The 15,747-nt window shown below is 41.4% G+C and overlaps 1 protein-coding gene across 2 annotated transcripts in view; it reads left to right on the top strand.

Moving 5' to 3' along the window:
• Positions 1-15,747, top strand: part of MGAT4A (alpha-1,3-mannosyl-glycoprotein 4-beta-N-acetylglucosaminyltransferase A) — a 172,182-nt gene that overhangs the window by 35,115 nt on the left and 121,320 nt on the right. For both annotated transcript variants that reach the window (XM_068268180.1, XM_068268182.1), the window contains one exon: positions 2,533-2,856. In XM_068268180.1, the coding sequence (XP_068124281.1) occupies positions 2,763-2,856 (94 nt within the window). In that variant the 5' untranslated portion in view covers positions 2,533-2,762. The remainder of the gene's footprint in view (positions 1-2,532; positions 2,857-15,747) is intronic.

The following is a 15,747-nucleotide window of genomic DNA, read 5'->3' as shown; positions in this document are numbered from 1 at the left end:
TAAGTGTGACCTCTACCCCCACATTTCTACATTGCTATTTTGGTCTTCACTATTTATTCTTGACTATACTGCTTCCTGGGAAATTTTGCAGTTTATTTCACAAGAATGCCTGTTTTAGTATTTTTTTTTTTTTTTTTTTTTTTTTTTTTTTTTAGGCTTTGAAATAGTACATCCTTAAATGGTAGCGTACATTTCTCAAAACATTAGCAGTGATCTGAAGTAACACGAGCATAGTATTTTGTACTCCGTGCTGAACTTAGATGTTTAGAATCTTATACTCTACATCATCCTCTGTAAAGACAATGTTTACCTAAAATTAGACTAGCCTCCAGTGACTGACTGAAAAAGTTTGCCTTACAAAATACACTGGGTTTGTTCTGCTATCTACACTGAAGGCTGTAGATGGAGCAACAGTATAGATCAGTGCACAGCACACTGGCCTCTTTGATCGCTAGGCCTCCGATGCCTTCATGTGCAGTTAAATGGTACCAGGTACTGGAGGGGTCTTTGGGGCTGATACAGGTGCTTATAAATGTATTTAGGTTAAAGGGAATCTGAAGTGAAAATAAACTTATGATATAATGAATTGTATGTTAGTACAGCTAGAACATTAGTAACAAAGATAGGAGTCTCACATTGTTTCCACTACAAGAAGAGTTAAGAAACTGTACTTGTTATCTATGCAAATGCAGCTTCTCTGAGCTCTCCAACAAACTTGGTCGGCTACAGTGCTATTTCCTGAAATGCTTATACATCAAAGAAACCGTGAAAGACAACTTCACATAAGATTTTATTGCAGGGAAGTGTAGTTTGTAAACTGAAAATATTAGATGGTGCAATGTTATATAAAAAAAAAAGTTATATAAAAATGTTTTTTTTTTGCTTTGCTGCTAATGTTCTATTTCTGTAGCTGCACTACACATAGAACTCATTATAATCATACGTTTTTTGTTTTGCTTCAGTGTCACTTATAAAGTGTGTACTTTTAGAATTACATGTACAGTAATCCTTTAACAAAAGCACATATTCGTTGTTTTTAAGCATAGGAAGGTATTAATGCAGATTCAAAACTCTACAGATATTAGGATTTGTAAGGGCAGAAATGGGAGTCTCGGGGAAAAAGGTCTTTTAAATGCTGTATAAATGACCTTTTTCCACGTTGCTGTCACTTGCAGTAAAAAGCTGACAGATCTGACCAATTTTGGACTAGTCCATATCCGCATGGGGAATTCTTAGGATTACCTTTTATAACTGCAAGACGTGCGGCGTCACTTCCTGGTAGGCAGATACGCAGACTAATCGGGATTCGCAGCCTCCGGCATCATTTCGAATGGAAATGTCGGCCGAATCCCTAGCGCAAGCAATTCGGATGGCTGCGCCATTGTATCCTATGGCAGAGTTTTCCCGCACGATTTTTGCCTGCAGGGAAACTGCAGAAGCCGCGCCAGTGGAAACGGGCCCTTCAATACAAAAGCACTCCCTGGAAAGGATCTATACAAAGATGTCAGCCAGCTTCCCTACTTGTTTGCATGTTATTTAAGAGTGCTTTTGTAAATCAAGAAATACCTGACAATCCCCCATGAGGAAATGGATTCATCTAAAACCTGGCAGATTTTCAGTACCTACTATAAGGCACAGCAACATAGGAACAAGTAATTTATAGTGAATTTACTCTGGGAGAAATCTACTTTTTTTGTTTTTATGCATGCATTTTTAAAAATGTTGTGATAGTTGTATTTTAAAGCCGTATTGAATGCATAAAGTAATGACAGAATCCTGCTGTGCAAAAAAGTAAAAGCTGCTACAGGTAGTTAGCAGCTATTGTAACTGCATGAAAAGCAGCTTTTTTTCTGACTAGAATGTCTTGGAGAACTAAGGAGCTGCTGTGTCTGCCAAGTACTCTTTGTGTTAATCTTTCTTTTACCAAGAGCGATCTTCACCTTTTCAGTACTCATGCTTTTCATTTGCCAATAGCTTAATCACTACTAATCACAATGAAATTATCTATAGCTTGGTTTTTTTCACCACCAATCGGGCTTTTTGGGGTTGATATTTGTTTTCTCCAATTTCATCCCCTATAGTTTTAATATAAACAATGCTACTGTACATAAAACACACACATTTTATCTGCCCATTTTTCCAGATTATCACAAGATTTTAATTATGTCCCTAGTACAAAGTATGGTGACAATATATTATTTGGAAATAAAGGTGTATTTTTTTCTTTGGTGGGTTTTTCCCCCCACTATTTTCACGTCCACACGCACAGCGGCTGCAGCACTGTCTAACTTATAAAAAGTCCTGGAGCCATTAAGAGGCTTTAGCAGGACGTTTTTATAAGTCAGCTTGTCATTAAGTGATTAATCAAATTTAATTTTTGCTTCACTTCCAAAGCAGTATCTGCTAATGTTCCATTTTGTACAGATTTTTTATGTGCTTGTTTTTTGTCATTAGCGTTTTGAGAATAATTTCTGATCACTCTGCCTTGTTTTCATGAAGATTCAGGCTTTTGGCATGTTTGTATTTTGATAGAGAGGAGTGGAATACAAGACCGGAGAAATCGGGGTGAAGGTGCCAGGACAGGTCGGAGATGTGAAAGAACATCATTATGTTGTGCATAAACAGAAGGGCTGAGCATCCCTCACTGAGTCAGAAGAGGAAGGAGCGTTGATGCATTCCCAGCAGTGTGTAAACAGACACGTACCTTTACCTTCTTTGACATTAATGTAGACACTTCAGAACCAGTGTGATGGTGCAATGAAATGAGGCTCCGAAATGGAACTGTGGCCACCGCATTAGTGTTTATCACTTCTTTTCTCAGCCTCTCCTGGTACACAGCCTGGCAAAATGGGAAAGGTAGGCCATATCTAACATGCTTCATCCATGTAAGTCTTAGCTAGGCTAATGTATGATGAAGGTTTTTATAGATCTGAAGGGAATATTTTTATTTTTGATTTTATTAAATTAAGTACAAAAAGTATTCTTAATATATTTTTTATTACTTTTAACAGGCGCATATTAAATATTTAAAATTTTTAAAAGAGTACAGTAACCTCCCAAAAAAAAAAAAAAAAAAAAAGTTTCTTACCTGAAGCTTTTACCGGCCGTCCACAGACGTCCTGTGCCCGCGCCAGTACGAAACGATGCCCCAGTCCCCAGCCGTGGCGCACTTCCAGAATATGCGACTTTAATTTTGTAAGACATCCCGCACCTGCGCGGCCCTGGCAGCATGCGTCCTCGCTTCCGCTGGCGTCACTGGGAGCTTCCTGCGTAGGCTCCTCCAATGGCTTCTACTGCAACGATTGTCTGGGTGGTGATTGGCAAGCCCTGCAGAATCTCTTCCAGGTCTTAGTGTTGGCACCTGAAAATAAAACACATGTGCTCACCTGTCAGAGGCTCTACAGCCCCAATCTCCAATGCAGCAGCTCTGGCTGCAAACCCCCCACCCTGCATTTAGTTGAGCAGCGGATGATGCAATTGCAGTGTGTATCACTCAGCCTCAACTGGGCGCTCATTACTGCTGGGGGTTGGGTAAGAGCAAAGCAGTGCACGGCATAGAGGAAGCTGTGGACGGGCTGCGGTAAGAGCTCTGGTGGGCCCAAATATACTGCACTGCCCTAGGAGAACATTTAATTGAATGAGGGGCAGTGGAGAGCAACATCTCTTGCCTCCCTGAGTTCTTGTCTCTTTTCATACTGTATTCTGCTTTCCTAAAGCTAGATACAAACCTAAAACTATGGAGAATAATCTGACTACCATTGTTTGAAAAGGTGCACTGAGGACGGAAATGAAGCAGTAGACCCATCTCCTGTGGAAGACTTCCTTGATTAGTGATGAGCCAGAAACATGTCTATCTGGCAGTAGACATGAAATTCATAAATGTAGAAGAAGGTGCTGTGTCACATGAGGGAGGGGGCAAGGCCTTGAATCTCTGGTGACCTGCCAGAGCTCATCTCTGTGACATATTAATGAAAAGTTCTAGGCCTTACTGAGAACTGAATGACCATGAACCATAAAACTTTCATATTAGTCCACAGATTCACAGCAAAGTTCAACACGTACATTTCTCAAGCTTCTTTAGCCTTTCCCCCCAAAAAATTGATGATGCTCTGTTGTCTGTGCACACAAATTCCAGATTCTTTAAAACATTCATCGTCTTGTAAGTCTTATGAGCAGGTGTGTCCTGCAATTAGAAAACTCCTTTTGGCAGTTTCCTTTGCCATGTTTATATTAGAGAATCATTTTTTCAGCACAGCAAGTTAGAGTATAGTATACTGTATTAACTCTTGTCAGAGCTAGTCTAAAATCTAAGAGCTTATTATTGAAATATTTCTTTCTGCAGCTTTTTTTGGTCACACCTATATTATAGAAATACTTTAGGGTGTTATTTTTTTTTGCTCAAATAATGCCCGTTACTTCTCATTATCTGTCTCACAAATATTCAGTGTCAGTTTACCATACATTAATGTATATCACAGGGCAGTCCATAACATCCTTTAATTGTGTTTAAAATGTAGCCGTGTCAGATTGGAAGTACCATGCAAGGCTATTTATGACCTGCCTTTCCCCAGTGTTAGTAGCAGATGTCTCAATGCAAACAGTGTCTCGTTGCCTCTGAAAGATGTAACAGATCTTTTTGTTCATGCATTCCTAAATGCACCTTTGACAATTCTATTAGTGTCAATAGTGAGCAATGAGCTCTGGCAACAGTAAAGGCAGTTCTCCAGCTGATCTCTAACCCTGACACTCTAGATGGTATAAGGAAAACTAACGTGAACATTTTGTTCAAGGACAACTGTAACCTTTAAAAAAAAAAAGTTAGATACTAACCTAAGAGGAGGGAAAGCTCTGGATCTCTTAGAGCTTTTCTGCTCCTCCCTGCATCCCCTTGTTCCACCACTGGGCCTCCTTGTTCCAACCTCCGACTTAAATGTCAGAGGCCTAAGGGTCTCAGAGTACTTCCAAAAAGGAGTGGCTCCATACTGCTAACATGCGAGAGTAGACCTGAAGATGCAGAGGGGGGGGGAGGGGATTTGAACGGGGCCCCGGCAGCGAATAGATGGGTTGCAGAGAGGAATGGGAAGGCTCTAAGGGATCCAGAGAGTATCTAACCTTTTTTTTACTTAAAAAGGTTACAGTTGTCCTTTAAATCTAAAATACATACATATAACATGTTCAGTTGTCACAGAGTAAGAAGCATAATAATTTTTTTTCCTTTCACTTACAGCAGGTAGTAAAAATCTGACGGGCTTTGGACTAGTACATTTCTTCATGGGGAAATCTCAGTATTTTTTTCTAATCCTTACACAGGATCCCTAGATAGAAAGGATGTGCGAAGATGCCCATTGGCTTCCCTACTCATTTGCACACTATTTTGGCAGTTAGACTGTGCAACTGTTTTAAGTCCATTTGAAAATAAAACCCTGAAGATTCCCTGTGACAAGGTGTTCTAGTCTAAAACATCTCAGATCTGCTGGAGCTTTGCTATGTACTGTAAGGGCTGGTTCACCCTGAGCGTTTTGATATCCTTTTTATTCACTAGTGTTTAAAAAAGTGCTGTAAAAGGGCTTGTGTAATGAAATCCTATGAGTGTTCCCACATGAGCCATCAGCTTTTTTTTTCCAGTTGCAAACGCCAGTCCTGCGCCAGTTTCTGGGTGATTGCACTTCAATGCAAGGTATAAAAAAAAGCAAATTGCAATAAAAGTGCTTTGCACAGTGATTTTTCAAGCAAATTTGCTTTAAAAGAAAAATGCCAGGAATTGCTTAAAGAGGAACTCCACTGGAAATAATGTAATAGAAAAGTGCTTCTTTTTTGCAATCATTATGTATAAATGATTTAGTCAGTGTTTGCCCATTGTAAAATCTTTCCTCTCCCTGATTTACATTCTGACATTTATTACATGGTGACACTTTTACTGCTGGCAGGTGATGTCAGTGTAAGGAGATGATGCTTGCTTTTTTTGGCCGTTAGAAACAGCTGTAAACAGCTGGTATTTCCCACAATACAACAAGGCTCCCACAGTGTGATGTCAGAACCATGGTCCATGGGAGGGCTTTCACCACAATATCAGCCACACAGACTCTCCTGATGATCTATTTGAGAAAAGAAAAAGATTTCTCAAAGGAAAGAGGGTATCAGCTACTGATTAGGGTGAAGTTCAATTCTTGGTTATGGTTTCTCTTTAACAAAATCGCTCACAAAAGCGCTTAGTGCTTGCAATTGCAATTTGTAGTGTAAACTAGGCCTAAGTGGCAGTGACCTAGGAAAAAAGTAATTTATGTTATGCATGTTACTCTGCGATTAATGCTCATCTTATATACATCTTATATGTATGCATTTGTTTTACAATAGTGGTTCTTTTAAACAGAATAAAAATAAAATAACCTCTTTTTCTCACAAATACCGCTGTTGTAGCAATATGAAAGTAAGGCTGTAGTAATGAATTACTCTTTGTTGAGAAGGCCCTATAATAGCATTAATACAGACTATTGTCATACCAGAGATAAAACAGACGAGTGGATTGCATGCAAACAATACAGTTAACTATTTATAATCCACCCAGCATATAGAAGCCCTTCTCATGATTGTTCATGTATCACAATGCTCACTTTGTCTTTACATCAGCAGCAGTCGAAATTGTAGAAGAATGGACTTTGATACTGTAAAGAAGAAGAATATAATTCCTTATAGCATACCATGCAGGCATACAGCATATAATGTGTTGCAAGCGGGTTCAAATTCAAAGCAAGAATGGAATTAAACATTATAAAAACAGCTGGAATGATTTTAGTATTTTAGTGGAGAGTGAGGAGGCAGAACTTGTGTGTGGAAACCCATGCCCATCACTTCAATTGACTTTTAAGTTCAGTTAATGGGGATTTCAATCTAATTATGTCAAGATACACTGTAGGCGCCATGTTAAAGACGGGACAGTGCTCTACAAACTTTTGTCCCAAACTTAGATTGTGTCTGCAGCTAATTTACAGGTATTTGTGAGCCTGACAGGCCTTGCTTAGGACTGCACTTTAGTAGAAGTGTGGGGATAACCTGATGTCCTCATCTCTCTTGCCTGCACTAACAACGCTATTTAACCTCTCCCTCTCTACTGGCATCTTTCCGTCCCCACTCAAAAAAGCTGTTGTGACACCACTACTTAAAAAACCCTCTCTAGATCCTACCACACTTGCCAACTACCGCCCAGTGTCACTTCTCCCATTTGCATCTAAACTACTTGAACGCCATATACATGCAGAATTAAGCCATTATTTATCTGCTAACTTCCTACTTGATCAGTTCCAGTCTGGCTTTCGCTCTAACCACTCCACGGAAACAGCCCTTACCAAAGTGGCCAATGACCTTCTTACAGCCAAATCCAAAGGTCAATTTTCCATACTCATCCTTCTTGACCTGTCATCAGCATTTGATACTGTCGACCACACCTTACTCCTACAAATACTTTCAAATGTCGGAATAAAGGGCCTTGCTCTCACATGGTTATCTTCCTACCTCTCTGGAAGGTCCTTCAGTCTCCTACTCAGATCAGATCTCTTCTCCTCATGCTTTGTCTGTCGGGGTTCCCCAAGGCTTTGTCCTTGGTCCCCTCCTCTTTTCCATCTACATGCATGGTCTTGGTGATTTAACCAACTCATTCGGGTTTCAATACCACCTCTATGCTGACGATACACAACTGTACCTCTCTGCCCCAGACCTTAACTCCCTCCTTAAACGTGTTCCTGACTGCTTGTCTGCTATATCCTCCTTCATGTCCTCTCGCTTCCTAAAACTTAACATGAGTAAAACGGAACTAATAATTTTTCCACCGTCTCTGTCCACCTCCCTGCCTGAAGTAACAATAAATGTTAATAACACTCCCATAACTTCAGTTCCCAAAGCTCGGTGCTTGGGGGTGATATTCGATTCATCTCTCTCTTTTATTCCTCATGTTCACTCCATAACCAGCTCCTGCCATCTCCAACTCAAAAACATATCTCGCATCCGTCCCTTTCTCACTCAAGACACAACTAAAATGTTAATACATGCTCTCATAATTTCTCGTCTGGACTACTGCAACGTACTACTTTGTGGACTACCGTCTAACAAACTGGCCCCGCTCCAGTCAGTACTGAACTCAGCTGCTCGTCTCATTCATCTCTCTTCTCGATCTTCCTCTGCCGACCCTCTTTGTCAAGCTCTTCACTGGCTGCCAATTAACCAGAGGATTCAGTTCAAACTCCTAACCCTAACCTACAAAGCTCTCCACGATCTCTCCCCCCGGTACATATCCTCATTAATCTCCAGATACAAACCCAATCGCAATCTCAGATCGGCACATGATCTTCTGTTGTCCTCCTCTAGAATCAACTCCTCACATTCGCGTTTACAAGACTTCGCACGTGCTTCACCCCTCCTCTGGAATGCCCTCCCACAACACATCCGTCACTCGCCAACCTTTGCTACCTTTAAACGCTCTCTAAAAACACACTTGTTCCGACAAGCATATGCTCTACCTTAGGCCACTTCCCTTTGTACTAAGACCAAATTGCACTCCTACTAGGTATCCTAAAACACAAAGCCTCTATATATTTGCTGCATACTACCCCTCCTCTTGTTTCCCCCCATTCCCTTTAGATTGTAAGCTCGCAAGGGCAGGGCTCTCTCCCCCTTTTGTGTCTTGGTAACCATTATACATTTTATTCATCATGTTAATTTTACCACTGTCATTACCAATTCTATAATTTGTATTTTGTATCATTCTTTGTATTTTGTCACTAATTATGTATCTTGTATATTGGTGTACACCATTGTCTGTATTATTATGTACCCCATGTTTGTTTCTTACTTTGTACAGCGCCACGGAATATGTTGGCGCTTTATAAATCAATAATAATAATAATAATAATAATAATAATGTCATCCTTGACCATCTGCTGTAAGGAGACTCAAGCTGGCCACTAATGATGCAATCTTTTTCATCCAATCTTACAATTTCTATGTAATATAGGGTAACTGCCTAAATGATCCATTCAATAGATAAACTCAGTTTAACCTTCTACTACATAGATTTGGTAAAATTGGATGAAAAAGATTGTATCGTTAGTGGCCACCTTTAGGAAGACTGCGTCCTCAAAATGGTCCACTCCTTTCCATGTTGCTGGACCTGGTGGGACTCAAGAACAGTGCAATTTAACAAACAAAAGCTAAGCATCTGATTATTTATTTTTTAGGTGAAGGTATGCCAGTCTCTATATTGTCCATATTCCCACGCCATAAACCTATATGAACAAGTTATGGTGAAAGCAATAGCAGAAGTGCCAAATCAAGCCAGTCTTTGTCAAATACAGCTCTGTGCAATAGCATTGCTCTGCTTATTTACAGCAGTTTCTGTTCTTACAGCAGAATTGGCTACATAGTACAGTAAAATACTGTATACTGATGACAGCAAAATAAGCTTCTTTCAGAGCACCTCTGAAATGACACCTTTTACCATGGCAGGGAATTGCTAGGACTGGCAGCCTACAGCCTGTTGGGAATGTTGCCTAGTTTATAATCCATCACAAATATGGGGGCTGATCATAAAGTAATGCTTCTGTGTCTATAATTTATCTAATACAGTGACTGGGCATGTTTATGTATGATGTTATAGATGTGTCCTTATGTGTGATTTATTTTTTTTTCAGGCTGAATGATTAAAACCCTGCATCTGAAACTAAAACAAACAACTGCCATTGAATTTTTGGCAAAAGCTATGTTGTGCACTTAAGGAGATTTATAACTGGCTGAAGAATATTTGTATGGATGCTGTGGCCATTGGCAAAATGTGAAGTTGGGTGAAGAGGTTTCAAGAGGGGGGGGAAAAAAACAAAAACAAAACAAAACTGCAGATGAGCCAAGGAGTGGCTGTCCGTCAGCATCAGTAACCAATGACAATTAAGAAATTTACTGACAGCTGTTTGTTTTTGTCTCAGATCCATGATTCTAATCGCTCTGAAAAAATCAATTCTACAGTACCAGGATATGGACACCTCTGTAACATTGTACATAGAAATACGTAGTTACTACATTACCAGGGTATGGACACCTCTGTAACATTGTACATAGACATACGCAGTCACTACATTAACAGGATATAGACACCTCTATAACATTGTACATAGACCTACGCAGTCACTACATTACCAGGGTATGGACACCTTTATAACATTGTACGTAGACATACGCAGTCACTACATTACCAGGGTATGGACACCTCTGTAACATTGTACATAGACATACGCAGTCACTACATTACCAGGGTATGGACACCTCTGTAACATTGTACATAGAAATACGTAGTCACTACATTACCAGGGTATGGACTCCTCTATAACATTGTACATAGACCTACGCAGTCACTACATTACCAGGGTATGGACACCTCTATAACATTGTACATAAACATACGCAGTCACTACATTACCAGGGTATGGACACCTCTGTAACATTGTACATAGACATACGCAGTCACTACATTACCAGGGTATGGACACCTCTGTAACATTGTAGATAGACATACGCAGTCACTACATTACCAGGGTATGGACACCTCTGTAACATTGTACATAGACATACGCAGTCACTACATTACCAGGGTATGGACACCTCTGTAACATTGTACATAGACATACGCAGTCACTACATTACCAGGGTATGGACACCTCTGTAACATTGTACATAGACATACGCAGTCACTACATTACCAGGGTATGGACACCTCTGTAACATTGTACATAGACATACGCAGTCACTACATTACCAGGGTATGGACTCCTCTATAACATTGTACATAGACCTACGCAGTCACTACATTACCAGGGTATGGACACCTCTATAACATTGTACATAAACATACGCAGTCACTACATTACCAGGGTATGGACACCTCTGTAACATTGTACATAGACATACGCAGTCACTACATTACCAGGGTATGGACACCTCTGTAACATTGTACATAGACATACGCAGTCACTACATTACCAGGGTATGGACACCTCTGTAACATTGTACATAGACATACGCAGTCACTACATTACCAGGGTATGGACACCTCTGTAACATTGTACATAGACATACGCAGTCACTACATTGGGTATGGACACCTCTGTAACATTGTACATAGACATACACAGTCACTACATTACCAGGGTATGGACTCCTCTATAACATTGTACATAGACATACGCAGTCACTACCAGGGTATGGACACCTCTATAACATTGTACATAGACATACGCAGTCACTACATTACCAGGGTATGGACACCTCTATAACATTGTACATAGACATACACAGTCACTACATTACCAGGGTATGGACGCCTCTATAACATTGTACATAGACATACGTAGTCACTACATTACCAGGGTATAGACACCTCTATAACATTGTACATAAACATACGCAGTCACTACATTACCAGGGTATGGACACCTCTGTAACATTGTACATAGACATACGCAGTCACTACATTACCAGGGTATGGACACCTCTGTAACATTGTACATAGACATACGCAGTCACTACATTACCAGGGTATGGACACCTCTGTAACATTGTACATAGACATACGCAGTCACTACATTACCAGGGTATGGACACCTCTGTAACATTGTACATAGACATACGCAGTCACTACATTGGGTATGGACACCTCTGTAACATTGTACATAGACATACACAGTCACTACATTACCAGGGTATGGACTCCTCTATAACATTGTACATAGACATACGCAGTCACTACCAGGGTATGGACACCTCTATAACATTGTACATAGACATACGCAGTCACTACATTACCAGGGTATGGACACCTCTATAACATTGTACATAGACATACACAGTCACTACATTACCAGGGTATGGACACCTCTATAACATTGTACATAGACATACGCAGTCACTACATTACCAGGGTATGGACACCTCTATAACATTGTACATAGACATACACAGTCACTACATTACCAGGGTATGGACTCCTCTATAACATTGTACATAGACATACGCAGTCACTACCAGGGTATGGACACCTCTGTAACATTCTTGTACATAGACATATGCAGTCACCACATTACCAGGGTATGGACAGCTCTGTAACATTATAATACACCTAGAGGTAGCGCTCTCAAGACACAATTACAATCACCATCTCATTTTTGATCTCCACTCCATTACATTAGCACATGTCATAAATGTCACAAATGTCCAGGATGCTTCTGACAGTTCCCTTAATCTGTGATGCAGATCACACAAGTCCAAAATCAATGCTATTTGTTGGCAGCTTTTGGGGGTCTTCAAACAAACAATGGCTTCACACTTAGATGCTCAGTAAAGGAAAACCTCCACCTCACCCTTTGTGCCAGACTCACCGTCTGCTAAGACCCTCTGATGGGTCAGATGTCATCTTTGGGACCGTTATCTGGTCGTCCCCCACCTTTCTGGCAAATCCTGGGCAACCTGAACACCTTTCACCAATGGAGTCTTCCTTGCATATGGCTGAAATCCTCAATGTACCTCAATAAAACAGGCCTCTCATAGCGTAAAAACGTATGGCATTTATTTAATATAAAAACTTTTTGCACTCACATTTCCTCAGCTTTAAAAATTGCACAGAGTTTTGCTTGCAACGGGCTCTCCCCCGTATAGTGGGCCGCAGGCAGGCTTGTCTCTGTAGTCCCTCCGATGTACCGCTGTTGAAGTGCACTTTCCTCCGGCTGGATACCCGTGGGACGCCCACCGCTCAGCGTGTGCTTCCTCCTCGCGTGGTTAGGCTCCGCCCGACATGTTTCGTCACCATGTGACTCATCAGGGACTAGGAGCCAACGACGCTGCAGGGTTTCAATTGACGTCGCTCCTTCCCCAACCCCGCCCCCCCCGTGACGTCGTATTGGAGTTCCTCACCATTCAGTACTGAAGCTCCACTTTAAGCTCCTCCCCCGGCCTCACACGCACTTATGCATAGGCTAATCCCATACAGAAGTGCGCGTTATTGTTCCGGCCAATAGAAACATCCTCATCTCTCCCACCGCGCACAGAAAGCTGTATGCACCGACCAAAAAACGCACTCAGCCTTCCCAACCGCACATAAAAAGCCTGCCTGTTGCTATCAGGGGTATTCCCTTTGCATTACAGTTGTGATACATCAATTAAAAGAGTCATATTCTTCCCTGCCTAACATCTATCATCCCTTTTTCATCATATCCCACGCCACTTATTTAATAGTGCAAAACTTTACACACATACATAAAAATTATAAGAAGTGTAAAAAATTCTACTATGTTAGCAAAGATTTTATATGAACAGTAAACATAAAACTCAGAAAATCAGTAAACTATAATATAATCCCTAATTGAGAGGTTCCAGGTACTAAAAAAATCCATATATATGGAGAGGTTTCCTCCCCCTTTTTTTCCTTTTACAACCTGGTTCACCCCATTTCACCATCTCACTCACCCAGAAAACACTTAAGGTCCACCTCAATGTTTAAACCTTCCGGCCTCAGTGTACCCAGGTTGTATATCCACCTCGTCTCCGCATACGCAGTTACCACATTACCAGGGTATGGACACCTCTGTAACATTGGACATAGACATACGCAGTCACTACATTACCAGGGTATGGACGCCTCTGTAACATTGGACATAGACATACGTAGTCACTACATTACCAGGGTATGGACGCCTCTATAACATTGTACATAGACATACGTAGTCACTACATTACCAGGGTATAGACACCTCTATAACATTGTACATAATCATACGCAGTCACTACATTGCCAGGGTATGGACACCTCTGTAACATTGTACATAGACATACGCAGTCACTACATTACCAGGGTATGGACGCCTCTATAACATTGTACATAGACATACGTAGTCACTACATTACCAGGGTATAGACACCTCTATAACATTGTACATAAACATACGCAGTCACTACATTACCAGGGTATGGACACCTCTGTAACATTGTACATAGACATACGCAGTCACTACATTACCAGGGTATGGACACCTCTATAACATTGTACATAGACATACGCAGTCACTACATTACCAGGGTATGGACACCTCTCTAACATTGTACATAGACATACGCAGTCACTACATTACCAGGGTATGGACACCTCTGTAACATTGTACATAGACATACGCAGTCACTACATTGGGTATGGACACCTCTGTAACATTGTACATAGACATACACAGTCACTACATTACCAGGGTATGGACTCCTCTATAACATTGTACATAGACATACGCAGTCACTACCAGGGTATGGACACCTCTATAACATTGTACATAGACATACGCAGTCACTACATTACCAGGGTATGGACACCTCTATAACATTGTACATAGACATACACAGTCACTACATTACCAGGGTATGGACACCTCTATAACATTGTACATAGACATACGCAGTCACTACATTACCAGGGTATGGACACCTCTATAACATTGTACATAGACATACACAGTCACTACATTACCAGGGTATGGACTCCTCTATAACATTGTACATAGACATACGCAGTCACTACCAGGGTATGGACACCTCTGTAACATTCTTGTACATAGACATATGCAGTCACCACATTACCAGGGTATGGACAGCTCTGTAACATTATATTACACCTAGAGGTAGCGCTCTCAAGACACAATTACAATCACCATCTCATTTTTGATCTCCACTCCATTACATTAGCACATGTCATAAATGTCACAAATGTCCAGGATGCTTCTGACAGTTCCCTTAATCTGTGATGCAGATCACACAAGTCCAAAATCAATGCTATTTGTTGGCAGCTTTTGGGGGTCTTCAAACAAACAATGGCTTCACACTTAGATGCTCAGTAAAGGAAAACCTCCACCTCACCCTTTGTGCCAGACTCACCGTCTGCTAAGACCCTCTGATGGGTCAGATGTCATCTTTGGGACCGTTATCTGGTCGTCCCCCACCTCTCTGGCAAATCCTGGGCAACCTGAACACCTTTCACCAATGGAGTCTTCCTTGCATATGGCTGAAATCCTCAATGTACCTCAATAAAACAGGCCTCTCATAGCGTAAAAACGTATGGCATTTATTTAATATAAAAACTTATTGCACTCACATTTCCTCAGCTTTAAAAATTGCACAGAGTTTTGCTTGCAACGGGCTCTCCCCCGTATAGTGGGCCGCAGGCAGGCTTGTCTCTGTAGTCCCTCCGATGTACCGCTGTTGAAGTGCACTTTCCTCCGGCTGGATACCCGTGGGACGCCCACCGCTCAGCGTGTGCTTCCTCCTCGCGTGGTTAGGCTCCGCCCGACATGTTTCGTCACCATGTGACTCATCAGGGACTAGGAGCCAACGACGCTGCAGGGTTTCAATTGACGTCGCTCCTTCCCCAACCCCGCCCCCCCCGTGACGTCGTATTGGAGTTCCTCACCATTCAGTACTGAAGCTCCACTTTAAGCTCCTCCCCCGGCCTCACACGCACTTATGCATAGGCTAATCCCATACAGAAGTGCGCGTTATTGTTCCGGCCAATAGAAACATCCTCATCTCTCCCACCGCGCACAGAAAGCTGTATGCACCGACCAAAAAACGCACTCAGCCTTCCCAACCGCACATAAAAAGCCTGCCTGTTGCTATCAGGGGTATTCCCTTTGCATTACAGTTGTGATACATCAATTAAAAGAGTCATATTCTTCCCTG

This window comes from Hyperolius riggenbachi, chromosome 2 (assembly GCF_040937935.1).
Source record: "Hyperolius riggenbachi isolate aHypRig1 chromosome 2, aHypRig1.pri, whole genome shotgun sequence".
In the NCBI taxonomy this organism is placed as follows: domain Eukaryota; kingdom Metazoa; phylum Chordata; class Amphibia; order Anura; family Hyperoliidae; genus Hyperolius; species Hyperolius riggenbachi.
Note: the sequence above shows the minus strand (reverse complement) of the source record. Positions and strands in the feature narration are given on the sequence as shown.